Below are 22721 nucleotides of genomic sequence, written 5' to 3' on the forward strand. Positions count from 1 at the left end.
CTGAGCCGAAGGCAGTCGCTTAACCAACTGAGCCACCCAGGCGCCCCAAGATTGTAGATTTTTTTACATGCCATTATTATTGGCATCTCTTTTCTGAGTCTCAACCAGCTGAATTACTTTTAGCTAAGTTTAGGAACGGTTGCTGTTCCTCTGTTCTTTTCATTATGGGTAGAGTAGGTGATTGTATATTTCATAATACTATCGTTAATGATTTAAAATTAACATCAGTATCCAAAGGATTTGTTGAGAAATGTTGCATTTGAGTAATAATTTTGGATTTATTTATTGTAACTGCAGCTAGATAGCAACATGTTATGCCACTAAATAAAATGAAATCCAGAGAAATGATGCAATTTTTTTAACATCTCACCCCCTAGTTATTGGTGGTGCTGGGTTCGGGTTACATGTTCCCATTCCTAGTCCTCTTTTATCATTGATACATACTCTTAATCCTTGTATCAGGAATTTTTAACCTGGATGGGAATGAAATTACAAAGTAAATATTGATGTGTACAGTTTTAGGCATAATTTGTAGGTTTCATTAGAATGTCAGAATGTTTGTCCCCAAACTACAGAGATCCTCTTTTATCTACTGTTGCTGTAGAGTATAGTGGTTAAGAGTGTGGCTGTCGAGCCAGATTAATGTGGCTTTGAGTCCTGCTTCATTACCTGTTTATTAGATGATTAGGACAAACTAGTTAGCTTGTAAGTTCTTACTTCATTTGTGAAATGAGAATAATAATGTTACTACTATTTTAGTTTGTGAAGAGACCAAGTGCTTAGCACAGTACCTGACAGAAGATCTTAATAAACACCTGTTTTAATTAAAATTGTTAAAATTTATTTTAGAAAATGATATACATGTTGAAGGTTATGTAAACTAAAGTGTGAAAAACTGAACTAAAAATAAATAAATAAATAAAAAACAATTTGTAACCTTTATCATTTTATTCACGTCAGTAAGTATGAGCAGTTTTTAGCTGGTAGTAAAAAAGTGCCCAAAAGTAGAATGTTACACTCTTCATTGTTCATGCTGAAGACAAGACAAGTGACAATAAAATATCCAGGTGGATCAGTGTTTTGTGATAAAAAAATTTTTGTCTATGGGTGCCTGGGTGGCTCAGTTGGTTAAGTGTCTGCCTTTGGCTCAGGTCGTAATCACAGGGTCCTGGGATCAAGTCCCGCATCAGGCTCCCTGTTCCTCGGGGAGTCTGCTTCTCCCTCTCCTTCTGCCTGTCTCTCTCCGATTGTGCTCTCCTTCTCTCTCTCTCTCTGTCAAATAAATAAACAAAAATCTTAAAAAAAAAAATTTTTTTTTTTTTGGTCTGTTCTCCCTTCCCCCTCATGTCTCTGACCTCCCGTTTCTTTCTTGGGCATCAGAAAATACTGTTGCCTAGATTAAGATGGTAGTTCTTGTAGGTGATAAATAGCAACTAATAAGGCATGGTTAATCTTTAAAAGGGATTGTTAACTTGGGGTCCCATGACCATGGAAGTCCATAAATGTATCTTAGTACACTGATGAACCCATGACATTTCATACAAAATGTTCTTAAAGGTTTTCTGGGAGAAAAGTGTTAATAATTTTCATTAGGTTATCAGTGGTCAAGAATCATTATTCTGATATATTGACTAGAAGATAGGTAAAGGAACATATTCACTAAAAAATAGTATATTGATAAGAATTTAATTTTTTAAGCATTACACTATATTAATATATTATTTGCCTCCTATTTAAGTATGCACTCATTATAAAAATCTTCAAGAAAATAAAGAGAATCAAAGTTTAAAAAAAAAACAAAAAAAATGCTACCATCCAGAGTAACAACTGGTAATTTTTTTTGTATAGCCTTGCTATGAGCTTGTGAATCATACAGTTTAAAATTTTGGAAAAATGTGGTCTTTTACTACATTTATGTTTTATAATCTGATTTTTCATACACAGTCAAGTATAATTAATCTCTTCATGTCATCAGATGTCATTTTTAATTGCTGCGTAACAGTCATACAGCTTCCATTCCTTTTTCTGTAAGATCAGGAATGTTATATATGTTTGTTTAAAGGATTATCATTTATTTTATTAATATTGCAATTGGGACTGGAATGGGAGGAAAACTAATTCAAAGTGGAGAGAGAAGATTAAGAGAATAAATTGAAGAATGCAAGTTAATAAAAGAGCATATGAAGGTCTGAAAGTAACATGGATGATAAAAGCATTGAATAATGTTGCTTTTTTTTTTGGACTCGTTAAAACTTATGACAAAACAGGCTTAAATTTCTGTGTTATAAATTCCACCTTCCATACCAAGTATGAATAAAATTTTTAAATTTTATTCATACTTTTAAATTTTATTTCATGATTAGTCTTCTAAAAGAATTCTGGGTGACAGCAAGGGTGAGTTTCTGTCAGCTTTTTGTATTTTCAGGCTAAAAATTATATCTTTCATACCTGTCATTTCTGGTTGATAAATGTTCAAGGCTATTGCTTTTGTTTTTTCATTGTTTTGGAAACATCTTTTTTTAAGTAAACTCTACATCCAGTGTGGGACTTGAACTCATGATCCCAATATCAAAAGAATAACATACTTCATTGACTGAGACAGCCAGGTGCCTCAGTAAACTTTCTGACCAGTTTTAGTAGCTGTTGCTTTCAAATAGATTATGTTCTATACACTCTAAGGCTCTGCCTTTTATTTTGGCATTAAGAAATTTGGGGATGTCGGGGCTCCTGGGTGGCTCAGTTGGTTAAGCGACTGCCTTCGGCTCAGGTCATGATCCTGGAGTCCTGGGATCGAGTCCCACATCGGGCTCCCTGCTCAGCAGGGAGTCTGCTTCTCCCTCTGACCCTCCCCTGCTCATGCTCTCTCTATCTCAGTCTCTCTCTCAAATAAATAAATAAAATCTTTAAAAAAAAAAGAAATTTGGGGATGTTGATAAATTCAGTGGGGTATTGATATTGACCACTCTTTAAAGTAGTGCTTTTCATGAATTAGTTCATAAATAAAAACTTTGCTAAGGTTAGATACTGTGCATTAACAGTTCTTTCAAGTGTTCCACAGTACCAGGCCAGGGAAAATGTTAGATCCATTGGAATATGTGTTGTTAGATGGAATCAACGTTAAAAAATAATTTAATTTTGGCATGTAGATTCCTCATGAATGTTGAGTTAAAATTCTTTTTTTATTAATTGAAGCTATGTATTTTATGCTAGGCATTTAGAAATTTTATCATAAGTTCTTTTTTTAAATTGTTTTCAATTTTTATTTAATTTCAGTATGGTTAATATACAGTATTAAATTAATTTCAGGTGTACAGTATAGTAATTCAACATTTCTATATATTAGTGCTCATTAAGATGAGTACACTCTTAATCCCTTCACCTATTTCATCCATCCCTCCACCCACGTCCCCTATGATAACCATCAGTTCTTTATAGTTAAGAATGTTTTTTGGTTTTCTTTTTTTTTCCTCCATTTTTGTTCCTTTTGCTTCTTAAATTCCACATATGAGTGAGATCATATGGTATTAGTCTTTCTCTTACTGACTTATTTCACTTAGCATTATACTCTCTGGATCCATCCATGTGCTTACAAATGGCAAGTTTCATTTTTTTTATTCTTTATTTAAATTCAGTTTAATTAACACGTACTGCATTGTTAGTTACCAGGGTGGAATTTAGTGATTCATTGGTTGCATGTGACACCCAGTGCTCATTATATCCAGTGTCTTCCTTGATGCCCATCACCCAATTACCCCTTACCCTGATCTTCCTCCCCTCCAGCAATCCTCACTGTGTTTCCTAGAGTTGAGCATCTCTTATGGTTTGCCTCCCTCTCTACTTTCATCTTACTTTATTTTTCCTTCTCTTCCGCTGTGTTCATCTGTTTTGTTTCTTAAATTCTACATATGAGTGAAATCATACTGTACTTGTCTTTTTCTTTAAATTTTTTTTTAAAGATTTTATTTATTTATTTGTCAGAGCACAAGCGGGGGAGTGGCAGGCAGAGCAGGTAGAGGGAGAAGCAGGCTCCCCACCGAGCAAGGAGCCCGATGCGGGACTCGATCCCAGGACCCTGGGATCATGACCTGAGCTGAAAGCAGATACTTAACTGACTGAGCCACCCAGGCGTCCCATATTTGTCTTTTTCTGACTGACATATTTCCCTTAGCGTAGTACCCTCTAGCTCCATCTTGATCCTTTTTCTTATGGCTGAGTAATATCCTTTTGTGTCTGTATATATAAAAATATGGTACATCTTCTTTATCCATTCATGTAATAGTGTACACTTGGGCTGATTCCATAGCTTGGCTGTTGTAAATAATGCTTCAATAAATATAGGGGTGCATATATCCTTTCGAATTCATATTTTTGTATTCTTAGGGTAAATACCCAGTAATGCGATTACTGTATCATAGGGTAGTTCTATTTTTAATTTGTTCAGGAACCTCCGTAATGGTTTTCCACAGTGGCTTCGCCAATTTCTGTTCCCACCAACAGTGCAAGAGGGTTTCTTTTTTTCCCACATTCTCACCAACAATTGTTGTTTCTTGTGTTTTTGATTTTGGCCATTCTGATAGGTGTGAAGTGATAGCTCATTGTGGTTTTGATTTGCATTTCCTCGATGATGAGTGATGTTGAGCATCTTTTCATGTGTTGGCCATCTGTATGTCTTCTATGGAGAAATGTCTGTTCATATCTTCTGCACATTTTTAATTGGATTTTTTTTTTTAAGATTTTTTATGTATTCATTTGAGACACAGAGATACAGAGAGAGAGAGAGAGAGAGGGCATGAGCCGGGGGAGAGGCAGAGGGAGAGGGAGAAGCAGATTCCCCGCCGAGCAGGGAGCCCGACGTGGGGCTTGATCCCAGGACACTGGGATCATGACCCTTAACCGACCGAGCCACCCAGGAGCCCCTAATTGGATTATTTTTTTGTGTATGTGTGTTGAATTGTATAAGTTCTTTATATATTTTGGATCCTAACCCTTTATCAGATATGTCATTTGCAAGCATCTTCTCCCATTCGGTAGGTTGCCTTTTTTAGTTTTGTTGGTGGTTTCCCTTGCTGTGCAGAGACTTTTTATTTTGATGTAGTCCCAATAATTTATTTATGCTTTGGTTTCCTTTGCCTCAGAAGATACATCTAGAAAAATGTTGCTATGGCTGATGTCAGAGAAATTACTGCCTGTGCTCTCTTCTAGGATTTTTATGGTTTCAGGTCTTATATTTAGGTCTTTAATCCACTTTGAGTTTATTTTTGTGTATGGTGTAGGAAAGTAGTCCAGTTTCATTGTTTTGCATGCAGCTGTCCAGTTTTCAAGATTGCTTTGGCTATTCGAGGTCTTCTGTGGTTCCATACAAATTTTAGGATGGATTGTTTGTTCTAGTTCTGTGAAAAATGCTGTTGGTATTTGCATCGGGGCGCCTGGGTGGCTCAGTTGGTTAAGCAACTGCCTTTGGCTCAGGTCATGATCCTGGAGTCCCGGGATCGAGTCCCACATCGTGCTCCTTGCTCGGCGGGGAGTCTGCTTCTCCCTCTGCCCTTCCCCCCTCTCATGCTCTCTCTCTCTCTCTAATAAATAAATAAATAAATCTTTAAAAAAAAAAGTTGCATCGGGATTTCATTAAATCTGTAGATTGCTCTGGGTAGTATGGACATTTTAACAATATTTGTTCTTTAAACCCATGAGCGTGGAATGTCTTTTCTGTTTCTTTGCATTGTCTTGAATTTCTTTCATCAGCGTTTTGTAGTTTTCAGAGTATAGGTCTTTCATCTCCTTGGTTAAGTGTATTCCTAGGATTTTTATAGTTTCAGGTCTCACATTTAGGTCTTTAATCTGTTTTGAGTTTATTTTGTGTATGGTGTAAGAAAGTGGTCCAGTATCATTCTTTTGCATGCTGCTTTCCAGTTTTCCAGCACCATTTGTTGAAAAGACTTTTTCCTTCTTCATTCCTTCTTTGTGGAAGATTAATTGGCCATGTAATCATGGGTTTATTTCTGGGCTTTCTGTTCTATTCCATTGACTTATGTGTTTGTTTTTGTGCTAGTACTTTACTGTTTTGATTACTACTGCTTTGTAAAACAACTTGAAGTCTAGAATTGTGATACCTCTAGATATGTTTTTCTTTTTCAAGATTGCTTTGTCTAGGGGCGCCTGGGTGGCTCAGTCATTAAGCGTCTGCCTTCGGCTCAGGTCATGATCCCAGGATCCTGGGATCGAGCCCCACATCGGGCTCCCTGCTCCGCGGGAAGCCTGCTTCTCTCTCTCCCACTCCCCCTGCTTGTGTTCCCTCTCTCGCTGTCTCTCTCTCTGTCAAATAAATAAATAAAAATCTTTAAATTAAAAAAAAAAAAAGATTGCTTTGTCTAGTCAGGATCTTCTGGGGTTCCATACAAATTTTAGGATTGTTCTAGTTCTGTGAAAAATGGTGTTGGCATTTGGATAGGGATTGCATTAAATCTGTAGATTGCTTTGGGGGTAGTATGGACATTTTAACAACATTTGTTCTTTGAACCCATGAGCATGGAATGTCTTTACATTTCTTTGTGTTGTCTTGAATTTCTTTCATCAGTGTTTTATAGTTTTCAGACTATTAAGTCTTTCACTTTCTGGGCTAAGTGTATTCCTAGGTATTTTATTATTTTTTGGTGCAATTGTAAATGAGATTGTTCTTAATTTCTCTTTCTGCTACTTCATTATTGTAAAGAAATGCAGTGGATTTCTGTACATTGATTTTGTGTCTTATGATTTTACTGAATTCATTCTTCAGTTCTGGTGTTTTTCATGGAGTCTTTAGGGTACTGTATATATAGTATGTCATCTGCAAATAGTGAAAATTTTATTTCCTCCTTACCAATTTCAATACTTTCCCCCCTCACCCCCCCTTTTCTTATCTGACTGTTGTGGCTAGGACTTCTACTATGTTGAATGAAAGTGGTGAGAGTGGACGTCCTTATCTTGATCCTGACTTTAGGGGAAAAGTTCTCAGTTTTTCACCATTGAGTATGTTGGCTGTGGGTTTTCATATTAAGGCCTTTATTATGATGAGGTATGTTCTCTCTAAACCTACTAGCATATTCTTAAATGTAAGCATTCTCCACTCAAGCAGCATGTAACTCTACTTGGGTAAGAAAGTCTTATCAGGCTGGTAATAATAGGGGTAGGACTAAGGAAAAAATAGGATAAGCATAGATAGTGGAAGGGTATGTCTGAGATTAGTATATAAATAGATGTAATATGTACAGAGTTTAAAAAGTAAACAGAAAAAGGCCTGTAATAAAGTTCATTGTCCCCTATCTCCTCAACTCCCTTTTTGCTTTCAACTCTTTCATATGTTGGCTTTGATAATAACCTCTGTATTCTGAAATAGTGTTATTATACTGCTGTTACTTCATGCATCAATTTTAAGTAAACTCTATGAACTTTCTTTTCTGATATATAAAGATTACATTTGTGAAACTTCCCTATTCTTTCAGGGTAATTCTAAAAATAACAATTCTGGTCAGCAGTGAGCCAGAAGAGTTTCTATGGCTCATTTTATATTTTACAAGAAATAAATTCTTGTTTATCTTTTGCTATCTTTTTGTTTCCTAGAGTTTACTGGCTTGTTATTAAATAATTTTCAGGTTGTGAATCACCAATTCTTTCCAAACTCTTCAACCCTTCTTAGTACTAGTTTTTACATTTTTATGCATCATTATGTGATCTGTTATTTTCTTCCCTTTCCCCTCTCCTGAATCTCCTTTGGCCTTTATCTTCCTATTCCACTTGTTGGTTTCTCATTAGGTTTACTAAATAGCTATCTTCTCTTCAGATCACCCTTGAAATTTCTTTTGCTTTTCTGTTGTTTTGGATCTCTAGGTTCCTGGATTCCGTGTTGACATCTTTATTTGTTTACTATTTTTGTTTTGTCAGAATGACATCTTTTCTGAGAAAGGGTGCATGGGAGACAAATGTTTTTTTAAGACCTTTCAGGCCTAAAAGTTTCTATTCTACCCTTAATCTTATTGAACACTTTTGGATACAGAATTCTAGGTAGAGAATGATTTTCTTTCAGAAATTTAAAAAGTATTGCTCCATTGTGTTCTACCTTCCAATATTGCTTTGAAATTTTTAAGTATTTATCTATTTATTATTTTAAGATTTATTTATTTTATTTATTTTATTTTTTTAAAGATTTTATTTATTTATTCATGAGAGAGAGACAGAGGCAGAGGGAGAAGCAGGTTCCCCGCGGAGCAGGGAGCCCGATGAGGGACTCGATCCCAGGACCCTGGGATCACGACCTGAGCCGAAGGCAGACGCTTAACCGACTGAGCCACCCAGGCGTCCCTATTTTTTATTTTAGAGAGAGAGTGCATGAGCTCCCTCAGGGAGAGGGAGAGAGAATCTGAAGCAGACTCCCTGCTGAGCATAGGGCTGTTGTGGGCCTGGATCTTTCGACTCTGAGATCATGTCCTGAGGGCTTGATCTTTCGACTCTGAGATCATGTCCTGAGCTAAAATCAAGAGTTGGATGCTTAACCTGCTGTACCACCCAGGCGCCCCTTATTTTTATCATTATTATTATTTTTTAAGTAAGCTCTATGCCCACCGTGGGGCTTGAACTTATAACCCTGAGATCAGGAGTTGCATGCTGTGCAGACTGAGTGAGCCAGCCAGCCGCTCCCCAATATTGCATTGGAGAAGTATTAACTATTTTTATTCCTGAGCTTTTCCTTGGCAGTCTTTCCACTCTCTGTGAAAGCTTTTAGAATGTTTATTCCATCCCCCAACTTCAGTAATTTCATGATAGATGTTTTGGTGGGCTTTTCAGTTCTGAAATTTTTTATTTCATCATTTCCTCACTTCAATGTTTTCTGCTCTGTCTTCTTAGAAGTATTATTTGTCAAATACTATATCTCCTTGATTGATGGTATACTTTTCTTTTTCTCCCCATTGTCTTTTTTATCTGTTCTACTTTCTAGGACATTTTTCACCTTTACCTTGTAGATCTTCTGTTGAATTTTACAAATTGGTATACTTTTATTTTTTATTATTTATTTTTATTTATTCAAATAATCTCTACACTCCATGTGGAGCTCGAACCTTCCCACCCTGAGATCAAGAGTTGTATGTTCTTCCGACCATCAAACTGCTATGAACTTGTGACTGATAATATATGCAAAAGCTATGTAATGTATATTTGTACACATTGAAGGGCTGTATTTTGTAGTTTGAATGCATTTTTTTAATGGTATTCTATTCTTGTTTCAGTAGTCCAGTATCTTTTTTGTCTCTGAGAATATAAATTGATTAAAACCTTTTCTTCCTGCATTTTATCTACTTTCTCTGAATTTCTTTTTACCATTCGTTTTGATCTGCCTTTGACGATGCAGCTTTTCTTTCAAGTCTTACTGGTTAAGGATTTTCATGGTTAAGAGATGGGCACTGGGGGCGCCTGGGTGGCTCAGTTGTTAAGCGTCTGCCTTCGGCTCAGGTCATGATCCCAGGATCCTGGCATCGAGCCCCGCATCGGGCTCCCTGCTCCGCGGGAGGCCTGCTTCTCCCTCTCCCACTCCCCCTGCTTGTGTTCCCTCTCTCGCTGTGTCTCTCTCTGTCAAATAAATAAATAAAATCTTTTAAAAAAAAAAAAAAGAGATGGGCACTGAAAGATGGATTGGAAGTTGTGTGTGGGTGGGGTATCTCAGATGTTGGTCTACACTGTAGGATGGTAAAGTGATGAGCAAGCTTCATTACCAGGGGTAAATGGGCTTTTCTCTTAGGTATTAATATTCTCTAAGAGAAATATCTTGAAGTCATTGGCCTTGAGTTATCTTAGTCTGGTTGATGGGCAAGGAAGGTTAGTTGGGGAGGTTCATCATTCAGTCATTTCTTAATTTTCTTTTCTGTTTCTTGTATTATCCCTGACTTCTTTAGCATCTGGTGTTCCTGGGTTTATCTTCTTCATTTTATGTACAGAAAAACTTCTTGTTTCCCTGGGTCAAGTAGGAATAGTATCATGGCTGTCTGGGTTTGGAATCTGCAGGTTTTAACTGTACCTTTCATTTAGTCCTATTTTCTGCCTATGCTTCCTCTCTTCATTTAGATGTATCTGATGCTCTTTATTCCCGAGCCTTTTCAGTGTTCTGTAGGGTGGACAATTTTGTTGATAAATCCTTCTGTAGCCCCTTCCAAGTTTATTTCGTTTGCTCTGAGTCACTTATTATTCCTCCCTTTTCTTTCTTTTTTTTTTTTTTTTTAAGATTTTATTTATTTATTTGACAGAGACACAGCGAGAGAGGGAACACAAGCAGGGGGAGTGGGAGAGGGAGAAGCAGGCTTCCCGCGGAGCAGGGAACCCGATGTGGGGCTCGATCCCAGGACCCTGGATCATGACCCGAGCCGAAGGCAGAAGCTCAGCGACTGAGCCACCCAGGCTCCCCTCTTCCTCCCTTTTCTATCATCCAAAATTTGTTGCTGTTTGTTATCTGTTCTTCGATTTTCTCTTTCGTAATGGAGTTAAAGATCTTTTTTTCTTTTAGGGTATTTGTAGTGGGTTTTTAAATAGACCAGAAATAAACGTTAAGTGTAAAATCAAGCTGGACTTAACTGAAAGTGATGTTTATTTATTTAAAAACACTTTCTCCTCCTGCAGTATGGGTAGGGATATAGAGAGAAGTGCTGTATTGAGAATTCAAATACCTAAACTTTTCAGAATGGATTGTCATATAATAAAGTGTATAACTTAAGTAAGTATTTAAAGATATGTGTATATGTGTATTTGTGTATCTTCACTTAGACTATCAGCTCTTCTTGAATTTGTGTATTTGTAAGGACCTAGATTCAGTTCTGTGTTAATTTCTGAATGTATAACTTTTGTCTTTTTTTTTTTTAAGATTTTATTTACTTGACACAGAGAAAGCACAGGCACGGGGAGTGGCAGGCAGAGAGAGAGGGAGGGAGAAGCAGGCTCCCCACGGAGCAAGAAGCCCGATGCGGGACTTGATCCCAGGACCCTGGGATCATGACCTGAGCAGAAGGCAGATGCTTTACTGACTGAGCCACCCCTATGATTTTTGTCTTTTTAAGATTAGTGTTTCCTAGTCCATTAAATGCCCCCAGTGCCTGCCAGTGAATTTTTTTTTCTGCCAGTGAATTTTTAAAGTAAATTTGGCTCTTTGACTTTCCTAATCCAAATCTGACTTCAAGGTATTTTGGGGAAGGAATTTAAGATTCCTTTTTTACTAGAGAAAGATATTCAAGGGGCTCCTGGGTGGTTCAGTCAGTTAAGTGGCTACCTTTGGCTCAGGTCATGATCCCAGCCACATTCCTGGGATCAAGCCCCGCATCAGGCTCCCTGCTCGATGGGCTTTTCCCTCTCCACCGCTTGTGCTGTCCCATACTCTCCTTTTCTCTCTCTCTCTCAAATAAATAAATAAAACCTTTAAAAAAAAGATATTCAAATGTATAGTCCTTCACTTTGAACTTGGATTTTCTTGAACCTTAAGAAAAACTGTTTGGGAGCGCCTGGGTGGCTCAGTCGTTAAGTGTCTGCCTTCGGCTCAGGTCATGATCCCAGGGTTCTGGGATCGAGCCCCTCATCAGGCTCTCTGCTCGCCTGGAAGCCTGCTTCTCCCTCTCCCACTCCCCCTGCTTGTGTTTCCTCTCTTGCTGTGCCTCTCTCTGTCAAATAAATAAATAAAATCTTTAAAAAAAAAAAAACTGTAAGAAAAATTTCAGGAGTAGTATGTTAATTTTTCTTCTTGTAGAAATTGTGGTAATACAGAATTTAAAAAGTGGAGATCTTAGAGGTAAAATCCCTTTCATTTTGCCACCGAGAAGATGGGCCTGATGTATTATTTATCTATTTCTGTGTAATATATTACTCAAAAAGTAGTATCTTAAAACAACAATGAACATTATCCTCAGAGTTTTTAGGTGTAGGAATTTGGGAGTGGTTTTTGCTGGTTGGTTCTGGCCTGGATTTTTCAGGAGGTTGCATTCAAGTTGTTAGCCAGGTTACAGTCATCCCAAGCCTTATGTGGGGCTTGGAGGGTCTACTTCCAAGTTGGTTCACTTAACTTGGCTGGCAGGTTGGTGCTTGTTGTTAGTGGGACCAGCACTCAGTTTTTTCTCCTGTGGACTACACAACATGAGCTCCTTGATTATTTTACAACATGATAACTGGCTTCCCTCAGAGCGAGTGATCTAGAAGAGAGCAAGGCTGAGTGGCAGTGTCTCTTATGACCTAGTTTCAGATGTCACACAGTCATTTCAGCCACATTCCATTCATTAGATGTTAGTCATTAAGTCTGTTCCACATTCAAGGGGAGGAAAATTGGGCTTCCCTTTCTAAAGGGAAGAATATTAAAGAATTTGTGGCTATACTTTAAATCTGCCACACTTGGAGAAATGAAATTACGTCTACATGGTCATTTAGGGAGTTGGTGCTCTATTTGGATTACAATATAGATGATTTGATAATATAACTCAGTATGCAAATTGTAAGTAATAGTTTTACTCTCATCCATCATTGGCTACAGTTACTCTTTTTTTTTTTTTTTTTAAAGATTTTTTTTATTTGAGAGAGTGAGCATGTGTGCAAGAGCACAAGTCGGGGAGAGGGGTGGAGGAGTAGATGGGGAGGGAGAACCAGGCTCCCCACTGAGCAGGGAGCCAACTGTGGGGCTTGATCCCAGGACCCCAAGATCATGACCTGAGCTGAAGGCAGACATTGAACCAGCTGAGCCACGCAGGCACCCCTGTATGTAGTTATTCTTATAATCTGGAACTTGAGTATCATTTATTTGATTTACTGGACTCTTTAATTATTCACAGTATTGCCAGGCATTATGCTAACTGAACATGTGTCAGAGAACTAAGTTTGTGTGTAATAATTACTGACTCTTACTGTATTTATTTATATATATATATATTTATATATATACACACATACACACATACATACATACACACGTATGCACACATTGAAGGGTATTGAGTGTATGTGTTATTCCTAAATGCTCTTGATCAGCCAAATAGTGTAGGGATGTCCTTCCCAAGTTAGCCTTCAAGCAAATTATTATTATTATTTTTAGGATTTATTTACTTTTTTCTTTAAGATTATTTATTTGACAGAGAGAGAGAGAGACAGTGAGAGAGGGAACACAAGCAGGGGGAGTGGGAGAGGGAGATGCAGGCTTCCCGCCGAGCAGGGAGCCTGATGCGGGGCTTGATCCCAGGACCCTGGGATCATGACCCGAACTGAAGGCAGACGCTTAATGACTGAGCCACCCGGGTGCCCCAGATTTATTTACTTTAGAGAGAGAGTGCAAACAAGCAGGGAGGGGGCAGAAGGAGAGAGAGAATCCTGAAGTAGACTCCCTGCTGAGCATGGAGCCAGATGCAGGGCTCGATCCCAGGACCCTGAGACCATGACCTGAGCCGATATCAAGAGCCAGCCGCCCAACCAGTGGAGCCACCCAGACGCCCTCCCTTCAAGCAAATTATTAATGTTAAAATACAGCTTTTTTATTAGTCAACTACAAATCCCTTTGTGTAAAATAAACAATTAGCTTTACTAATAAGGTTTTTATTTTAGCCAGTTTCCTGATATTTGCTAAACATATATTTAGTACTCAGTACTTAGAGAAGCAAAGATATTTGCCACAATTCCTGTTTTTAAATAATTATTTGTGTAGAAGGGCAGATAAATACACACATAAAATTGAAGACTATAATTGTCAACCTAATATGGTGACTTTTTACTACCCAAAGTCCCAGTTTTTGGTGGGATGCCATCTTTATAAATTACTGTTGTGCTACCCTGTCAGGAAGGGAGGAGGTAAAAATTGGGTGGGGGTGGGGGGGAAGTACTTTGGTATTTGCTTAGTTTTACTTTTTATATTACTTAAAATACATAATGGTTGTCTCTCTAGAAAGCATTAATTACTGAAAAACTTTCTTTCTCTTATAGGCAATGTCTATGCTGCTTCAAGGAATATAAGCATTTGGAGATTTTTAACCAAGTAGTGTGTGCACTTATTAACTTAGTGATTGCCCAAGTTCAAGTACTCCGGGACCAGCTTTGTAAACATTGTACTACTATTAACATAGATTCCACGTGGCAAGATGAGACTAATCAAGTGGAAGAACCACTGAGTATAGAAAGAGAGTGTAAAGAAGGAAGTACAGAAAGACAAAAATCAATAGAAAAAAAATCAAACCCTACAAGAATTTGTAATCTGACTGAAGAGGAATCTTCAAAGAGTTGTGATCCTTTTAGTTTATGGAGTACAGATGAGAAGGAAAAACTTTTACTGTGTGTGGCAAAAATTTTTCAAATTCAGTTTCCTTTATATACTGCTTACAAGCATAATACTCATCCTACTATAGAGGTATGTAAACATAATATTGTGAATGTTAAGTAACACCAAGTTATAGTTATGTTGACAGTTTCTCACTTAAGAATAAATATGAGTTATTGTTGATGGAAAATTTATAAAAATCACAATGGTTAGGAAAAGTATTCCAGTTTTCTCTAGACCATTTCTGCAGCAACTTGGGTTGAACACTTGCTTAACACAGTCCTATTAGGGAAAGATCTATACATTGAACTCGTAAAAATTAAACTCTCCGCGATCTAAACATTTTGCCGATATATACATCTATGCTCTACTTACTGTGACACTTTCAAAGAGTAGTAATTGAGGAAAAAGAAGCATGTGGAATTTCGAATTTCATTCTCAGAAACACTGTAACAGAATTTGGAATTCCTTTCATTAAGAAAACTTAACAAATATTCCTTAATTAATAGTTTTAAATGATAGTACTGTCTTTTATAAATCAAGATGCTTGATTCATTCCATTAGTGATGATTTTACAACTTTTCCAAGAGTTTAGAAACCCACTTTAGGTTTATCTAGATAATGGCATTGCTTTGTACACATTGTGGCAGTTGAGACAGTTACAAGATAAGGTATTATATAAGTGGCATATATATGAAATAACAGAGATTTATTATTTCTTATGATTCTCTGAGTTGTCCGGGCAATTCTTCTGTTGGTTTTATGGCAATTGTATTTACTTTGAAAGTTGCAAGACTTTGAAGGTCCAACATGGTGTCACATGTCTGACAGTTGGTGCTGGGTATTGTCTAAGGCTTGGTTGGATTTTCTCCATATGGCTGAATGAATGTGTAAGCTGTAAGACCTCTTAAGGTCCAGCCTCTGAAACGACACAGTATAAATCCTGCCACATTCTCTTGGTTGAAACCATTAACAAGGGCAGCCCAGATTCAAAGGGGTATGAAGTACAATCTCTGTATGGTAGGAGAGGTAACATTTCATTTCAAACTTTAACATATCTACCACATGCTTTTAAAAAAAGTCTGCCTGTTTTCTCTGGCTTATTTGTTCTATAACCTTCATACTGACTTCTTTCTTCATCTTGAAAAAAAAATAGTCTTTTACTAAAATGCTTTCACATTGAATTGAGACCACTTAAAAACAGCCCAGGAGGTAGGTATTTCCCCTACTGGAATTCTACATAAGAATATTTTAAATCAGATTGTGCTCTACCTTCTACAGTTCTTGGTCTATTATTTTTCCTTGGAGAATCTTTTAATGAATCTTACATGACATAAGCTATTTAGTAAACATCCTAAAAAAATATCAGCTCAGAATCCTTTTTCAACAAATAGGATCTGTTTGTACAAGCCAGCAAAATTTAATCTTAAGAACACCATGTGAATAGTGTTTTTAATGCCTTAAATTGATAATTGAAATATGCTGAAAATAGTTTGGTTAGGGATCCAGATACGTGAAATTCATGCGAACTTTTCTTTTCTTTTCTTTTATTATGTTATGTTAGTCATGCAAAGTTTCTTAATAAAATTAAATTTTTCCAGTTAAAAATCTCTTAACAATAGAACCATTGCAATACCAAATCTGTTTTCTTCCTTTTTTTTTTTTTTTTTAAAGATTTTATTTATTTATTTGACAGAGAAAGACACAGCGAGAGAGGGAACACAAGCAGGGGGAGTGGGAGAGGGAGAAGCAGACTCCCTGCCGAGCAGGGAGCCCGATGCGGGACTCGATCCAGGGACTCCAGGATCATGACCTGAGCCGAAGGCAGTCGCTTAACCAACTGAGCCACCCAGGCGCCCTGTTTTCTTCCTAAAATCAGTTTGCTTACCACTTTGCCATTTTTTTTAATCATTAGAAAAAAATAATCTCCAAATGTAAGCATAGTCACACTGCCTTACTTTCTCTTTTGAAATAAAGTTCCTCATTTTTACTGTTCTTGAGGATCATTCCATTTGACTGCTTGGTTGAAAGCAGTAGTTTCATGAGGTCTTTGAGGTAAAATTCTAATAAAAAACAACCTTAGATATAATGTAATATATTTGAGGTAAAATTCTAATAAAAAATGACCTTAGATATAATGTAATCTGGAGTTACACAGAATTCTCTCCTTATACAGAATTTGTGTTTCTGTAATACTCTGTTCATAATATAGCTGTTTCCCAGGTTTCTAATAAGTCAGCAATGATCTGTTACAAGTACTTGAAAAATTTATAGTTTCTATCCTAGTGGCCATGTGGTTAAATGGTAACAGTCCTATTTAACTTTGATTTTAATTTGATTTTGACTCCTTCTAAAGGGGCACAAATTGGCTAAGACTATTTATTTATTTTTTTAAAAGATTTTTATTTTATTTGTCAGACAGCACAAGCAGGGGGGAGGAGCAGCAGGCAGAGGGAGAAGCAGGCTCCCGCTAAGCAAGGAGCCCCATGTGGGACTTGATCCCAGGACTCTGGGATCATGACCCAAGCTGAAGGCAGACGCTTAACCGACTGAGCCACCCAGGCGTCCCTGGCTAAGACTCTTTAAAAGATGATTCAGTACTTATGTGATAGTATGTAGATAGCTGTCACTTTAGAACCTAGTCAACCATCTTATTTTATATAAGAGGGAACTGGCTTTTTTTTTTCTTTTTTAAAGTTTATTTACTTATTTAAATAATCTATACCCAATGTGGGGCTTGAACTAATGACCCCAAGATCAAGAGTCGCGTGCTCCTCTGACTAAGCCAGCCAGGTGCCCCAAGAGGGAACTGGCTTACACAGGTTAGAAGTTCTGGTCAGGTTTGCACAGCATATTGCTGAGGGAGTTGTTTAGAATTCAGTTCATTCTGCTATACTGCTTCTCAGTCACTTCAAACTAATCTCTGTAGCTGTTGTATCCATTGCCAGGAGTAAGATAGGAACTCAGAGCCTCTCCTTCTCCCCATCCCTTCCTGTCTGTATCCTTCTTTCTTTCTATCAAAATTGATAATATTTTAAAAGATATAATTAGAAATAAGTATTAATTCAGGTTAAACCTTACTTTGGGGGCAAGGAGCTGTTGCATTCTTTTCTTAATCTTGAATCATAATGTGTAATTCTATGATGTATTGCCCTAGTATTTTAAGTTTTTATTCTAAGGGAAATGAGTATAATAATTATAGAAAGAAGAGAAACCATTGCGCTTGTTAAATGTGTGTGTAATATGATTAGGTAGACTAAATACATTATATTCCAAATTCTGCATCTAGTTTGGTTGTCTCTTGCCCCTTTCCACTGTTTTTATTTACCGTTTATTAAATTAAAAAAATATTTTAAATTCACCCTTTTAATGTGTACAATTTAGTAAGTTGTAGTATATTCCCACGGTTGTGCCACCATCACTACTGTCTAATTCCCATACAGATGACTTCTTTTTAAGTAAAAATTGTATTCCTAATCCACTGCCTTTCAGTTTTTCATAGTTTGATCATGGAGCAGCATTTGTTTAAATAGATGCAGAATTACTTTCTGGTTACTCATTTATTTATTTTCTCTTTTAAAGTAATAGGCAGATTTCTTTTTTACTTCTGGAAATAGAATGGCATGATCTTATTTAGTAAATAAGGTGAGGTTTTCTGAAAAGGTAAAAACTAAACATAGGTTTCTTAAGGCCTTTCTAGGGATCATTTAAAATTAGAACTTTTTGAAACAAAAATGATGCTGATTAAGATTTTAGGAAGGTTTCCTGGTGTTATTTCTACTGTTGTTACCTATAGATCTATGTTAACTCTATATACTATTTAAAATGAGATTTTAATGACACCTTAGGATAATGTCTTCCTTCATGTATCCAGAGTAGAAACAAGAAATTGTAAAACAGTTCTTCTCTGTAGTCAGAATAGATGTAACCAAGTCCATGAGCAACATTTTGCACATCAGAATAGAATTTTGTTAGGACATTTTCTAGCTGTGGGCACTAGAAATTTTGACTCCATTCTAATATCACAGCATGGTTCACCTGGCTCATGAATCTGTATTTAATACCACAGGTGTTCTTACATTCTGGACTTGTTGAAGTCAAAAGGTTTGGTGAGAATAATTTAAAGCTTTCACTGTGGTCCTGCTAGTAGAAGCTCAGGAATAGATTTAGGTTTAGTACATTTGATTTAACGAATGTTTTGACCTGTCTTAGGACAGTTTTTGATTATTTGGAAATGTGAGAGTTTTATGTGATGCTCTCCATCATTTGTTTTCAAACTTTATTTCAGCAATAGGACTTACATAAAGCATGTAACAGCAATGAATGACAGGTTTCTTTGGCAGTTAACATTTTTCAGGTGAAAGTATCCATCCAGCTTTCTGATTATAAAAGTAACATTTTCAGTGTGACTAAAAATACAGAATATACAAATACAGACTTAAGCCTTGAACCTCTCTTCTTTTTCCATCTCAAAAAAACCATTGTTAGGAAATTAGTTCACATTATTTCTGGACATATAAAAAGTAATGAAAATCAGATCGTGTTCATAAATCCTGATTTTTAAAATGTAATATAAGATACTCTCTTTCTATGCCTGTACATATGGGATAACCATAAAAATCAATTGCTTAAAGTATAAATAAATAAGATAAATTTAATTATTTTTAGTGAATGTACAGAGTTATATAACCATTACCACATTCCATTTTTAGAACTGTTCAGTCATCCCAAAAAGATCCCTCATGGCATTTCACCTTATTTTTGAAAGCTCCATAAGACACTGGATGGTTATGCTACAGTTTAATTAGCCATTCAATGGATGGGTATTTGTTTCTAACTTTGAGATATTATAAATAATTTCAGTGAGCATCATTAAACATTTTCCAGCATTACCTTTATTAGTTGTTGGGATAAATAACCAAAAGATGAATTGCTGGGTCAAAGGGAATGTGCATTTTAAATGTTGATAGATACTGCCAAATTGTCCTCCAACAAGGTCATACCAGTTTCTTTTCTCACCGGCAATGGATGAGTATGCTTTCAAGTAGTTTAAATCATATGTATACAAAGCACATTGTGGAACTTGTGAGTATACATCTGGGGAATTCCAGAGCACAGTTTTAAAACCACTTAACTAAGTTATAATCTATTTTTGTAACAATTATCCCAGTTCTTTATGGAAACACTATTGTTTAAAGAAGCAAAATAATATATAATACATAGAAAGATTTCTTTAGAGAAGGCTTAAAATACATTTTAGAACTGAACCATTACTAGCTTCAGTTAGGAGTACTGTTATTCATGATGAGAAGCAGTTACAAAACTTATTTCAGGTTTTATAAACTCAGTCTTTAGAGGTGTTGTATTTTCTTGGGTATAGTTGACACAGAAAATTGTATTTTTTTAGAGATTATTATTTCTTAGGGTAGCCTAATTGTTTCCTTTTTTTTTTTTTAAATCAGGATATCTCAACCCAAGAAAGCAACATATTAGGGGCATTCTGTGATATGAATGTAAGTATTTATGTTTTAGTTATTCTCAGGTTTATGGAAAATTTGGTCTTTTGTTCATATAGGTCTTTGAGTTTATTTTTATGTTTCATCAGTATCTTTTCCATATTGGTAATAAAATGAAAATTATTCCTGATGAGTTTTAAAATATTTTTTTTCCCTCAGGATGTAGAAGTACCATTGCATTTGCTTCGTTATGTATGTTTGTTTTGTGGGAAAAATGGCCTTTCTCTCATGAAGGATTGCTTTGAATATGGAACTCCTGAAACATTGCCATTTCTTATAGCACATGCATTTATTACAGTTGTATCTAATGTAAGTATTGTTTGGAATTGGTTTTAATCTTGGGAATAACGTTTAGGATTTTAATAACATGAATTTTATGTCCAGAAAAGACAGGTTTTGAGTAATTTGGTGCATGTACAATAATTTTTTTCCTGGGTTATATTTTGAAAAAATTTAGTACAGAAGCCTTTTTAAAAAGGTCTTATAATAAAAACGGAATTTTATAATTTTTTTTAATTTGTCTAAGTTAATGAATTTAAGTTAAATAAGTAAATTTAGCCATTTACTACTTCTCTTTAAAATATAAGATAGGTAGCTGTTTACAAAAGTCTTACCTTGATTTTAATTTTCCTTGCCTGAGATTTTGTACTGGGAAATTCTGGCTTTTTAGATTTTTAGTTACTTAAAAAGATGTTTAGCTTAGGGTACTACTACAGTGTGCCTGACTTTTCTCTATATTACAAGACCTCATAACATATTTCTCCATTTGTAAAGAAGATAATGATTTTATATGTTGTGAAAGTCAGTTACTGTGAAGCACAGTAGATGTGGAAGCAGAGAGATACTTTGTTTTTTTGTGCTTCCCAGATACTGAGATTTTTACAAAATGATGGTTTGTGGCAACCTGTGTCGAGCATCAATTGATGCCATTTTTCCAACAGCATTTGCTCACTTTGATCTGTGTCATTTTGGTAACTCTTGGAACATTTCAAACTTTTTCATTATTCTTATATCATGGTGATCAGTGATTACAACTCATTGAAAACTCATGTGATGGTTAGCATTAATAAAGAATTTTAATTCAGGTTTGTACATTATTTTTAGACATGCTACTTCACACTTAATAGATTATAGTATAATATAAACACAACTTTTATGTGCATTGGGAAACCAAAAAATTAATTTGACTGTAATGAAGTTGAGCAGTGTTTCATAGGCATGTTCACCATTTGGTTATTTTTATGAGAAGTACCTGTTCAGGTGTTTTACCTGTTACAAAAAATTGCATGGTCTGCTTTTTCCTTTCAGATGTGTACAGATTCCTTACATGTTTTATATGCAAATCTTTTGTCTGGCATACACATATTGCTAGTATCTTCTTCCACACTATGATTTGCTTTTCCTTCTTGTGTATCTGTTAAGAGAGATTATTATTCCTTAATCTTAATGGTTTAATTTATCAAAGAAGTTTTTTGTTAGGGTTATGTTTTCATTTGTGGATGAAGAAGTCTTTCTTATCCTAAGGTCATGAAGTTATTTACCTATATCCTGAAAGTTTTATTGTTTCACATTTTGATTACAGCTCAGTCGGAACTGATTTTTGTGTATGGAGTAAGTGATGAATCAAGATTAACCACCCCCCCTTTTCTAAGATTGATTTATTTGTTTTAGAGAGAGCATGAGCACGGGGGCAGAGGGAGAGGGGCAGAGCATCTCAAGCATACTCTGTGCTGAACACGGAGCCTGACGTGGGGCTCGATCTCATGACCGTGAGATCACGACCTGAGTCAAAACCAAGAGTTGGACCCTTAACCAACTGTGCCACCTAGGAGCCCCTAATTTTCTTTTTCTTAAAGACAAGCATTGGTCCTAACACTTTAGCAAAGACAGTCCTTTCTTCATTTCCCAGTACCATTTTTGTTATAAATTAGATGTCTTCTTATATGCATGGGTCTGGGATCTCTAGCATATAACGTTGTCTCTTCACTTAATGATTAGCTATTTGCACACCATCTTAATCTCTGGAGCTTTATAGCAAGACTTGCTGTCTGGTAAAGCAAGTTCTACCTTCCTGTCATTCTTCTTCTTTTTTTTTTTTTAAGGTATAATTGACATATAGTGTTATATTAGTTCGACGTGTAGAATGTAACATCAGTATTAGTATATATTGCAAAATGTTTGTCACAGTGAGTCTAATTAACATCCATCACCATTGATAGTTAACAAAATTCTTTTTCTTGTCATGAGAACTTCTAAGGAGTATTCTTAGCAACTTTCAAATATGCAATACAGTATTGTTAATTATAGTCACGATGCTGTACATTACATCACCATACCCTGTCATTTTTAAAGAGTGTTTTGTGTCCTTGTGGATCTTTCTATTTGGAATCAATGCCTAATTTGTACATATAAACATTTTGGGTTGCCATGAATCTATAGATCAATTTGGGGAGAATGGTCGTCTCTGCAGTATTGAGTCTCCATATATATATATATGGTAAATGTGTTTTTATTTACATGTTCTTAAATTTCTCTCATTTTCTGTGTTTCTGTATAGATGTATTATATGTCTTTTTTTCTTAACAATTTTTATTTTTATTTATTTTTTTCTGAAGTAGACTCCATGCCCAGTGTGGGGCTCAGACTGATGACCCTGAGATCACGAGTCTCATGCTGTACAGACTGAGCCAGCCAGGCACCCCCAATAATAATTTTTTTACCATTTTATTTTATTTCATCATGATAAATGTACTTTTCAGTCCCCATCCTCTATAACCCTCATCCCTCCCATGCCCCATCCTTCTGATAAACATCAGTTCTCTATAATTAGGAGTCTTTGGTTTTGTCTCTTTTTTCCCCCCTTTGCTCATCTGTTTCTTAAATTCCACATATGAGTGAGATTGTGTGGTATTTGT

General features: G+C 36.1%; 1 protein-coding gene across 1 annotated transcript in view; it reads left to right on the top strand.

Annotated features, from left to right (window-relative positions):
• USP34 (ubiquitin specific peptidase 34) overlaps nt 1-22721 on the top strand; it is a 263530-nt gene that overhangs the window by 56848 nt on the left and 183961 nt on the right. The window contains 3 exon segments of the mRNA XM_044918540.1: nt 13960-14380; nt 19753-19803; nt 19966-20115. Of these exon segments, the coding sequence (XP_044774475.1) occupies nt 13960-14380; nt 19753-19803; nt 19966-20115 (622 nt within the window).

Source organism: Neomonachus schauinslandi, chromosome 10 (genome assembly GCF_002201575.2).
Source record: "Neomonachus schauinslandi chromosome 10, ASM220157v2, whole genome shotgun sequence".
Lineage (NCBI taxonomy): Eukaryota > Metazoa > Chordata > Mammalia > Carnivora > Phocidae > Neomonachus > Neomonachus schauinslandi.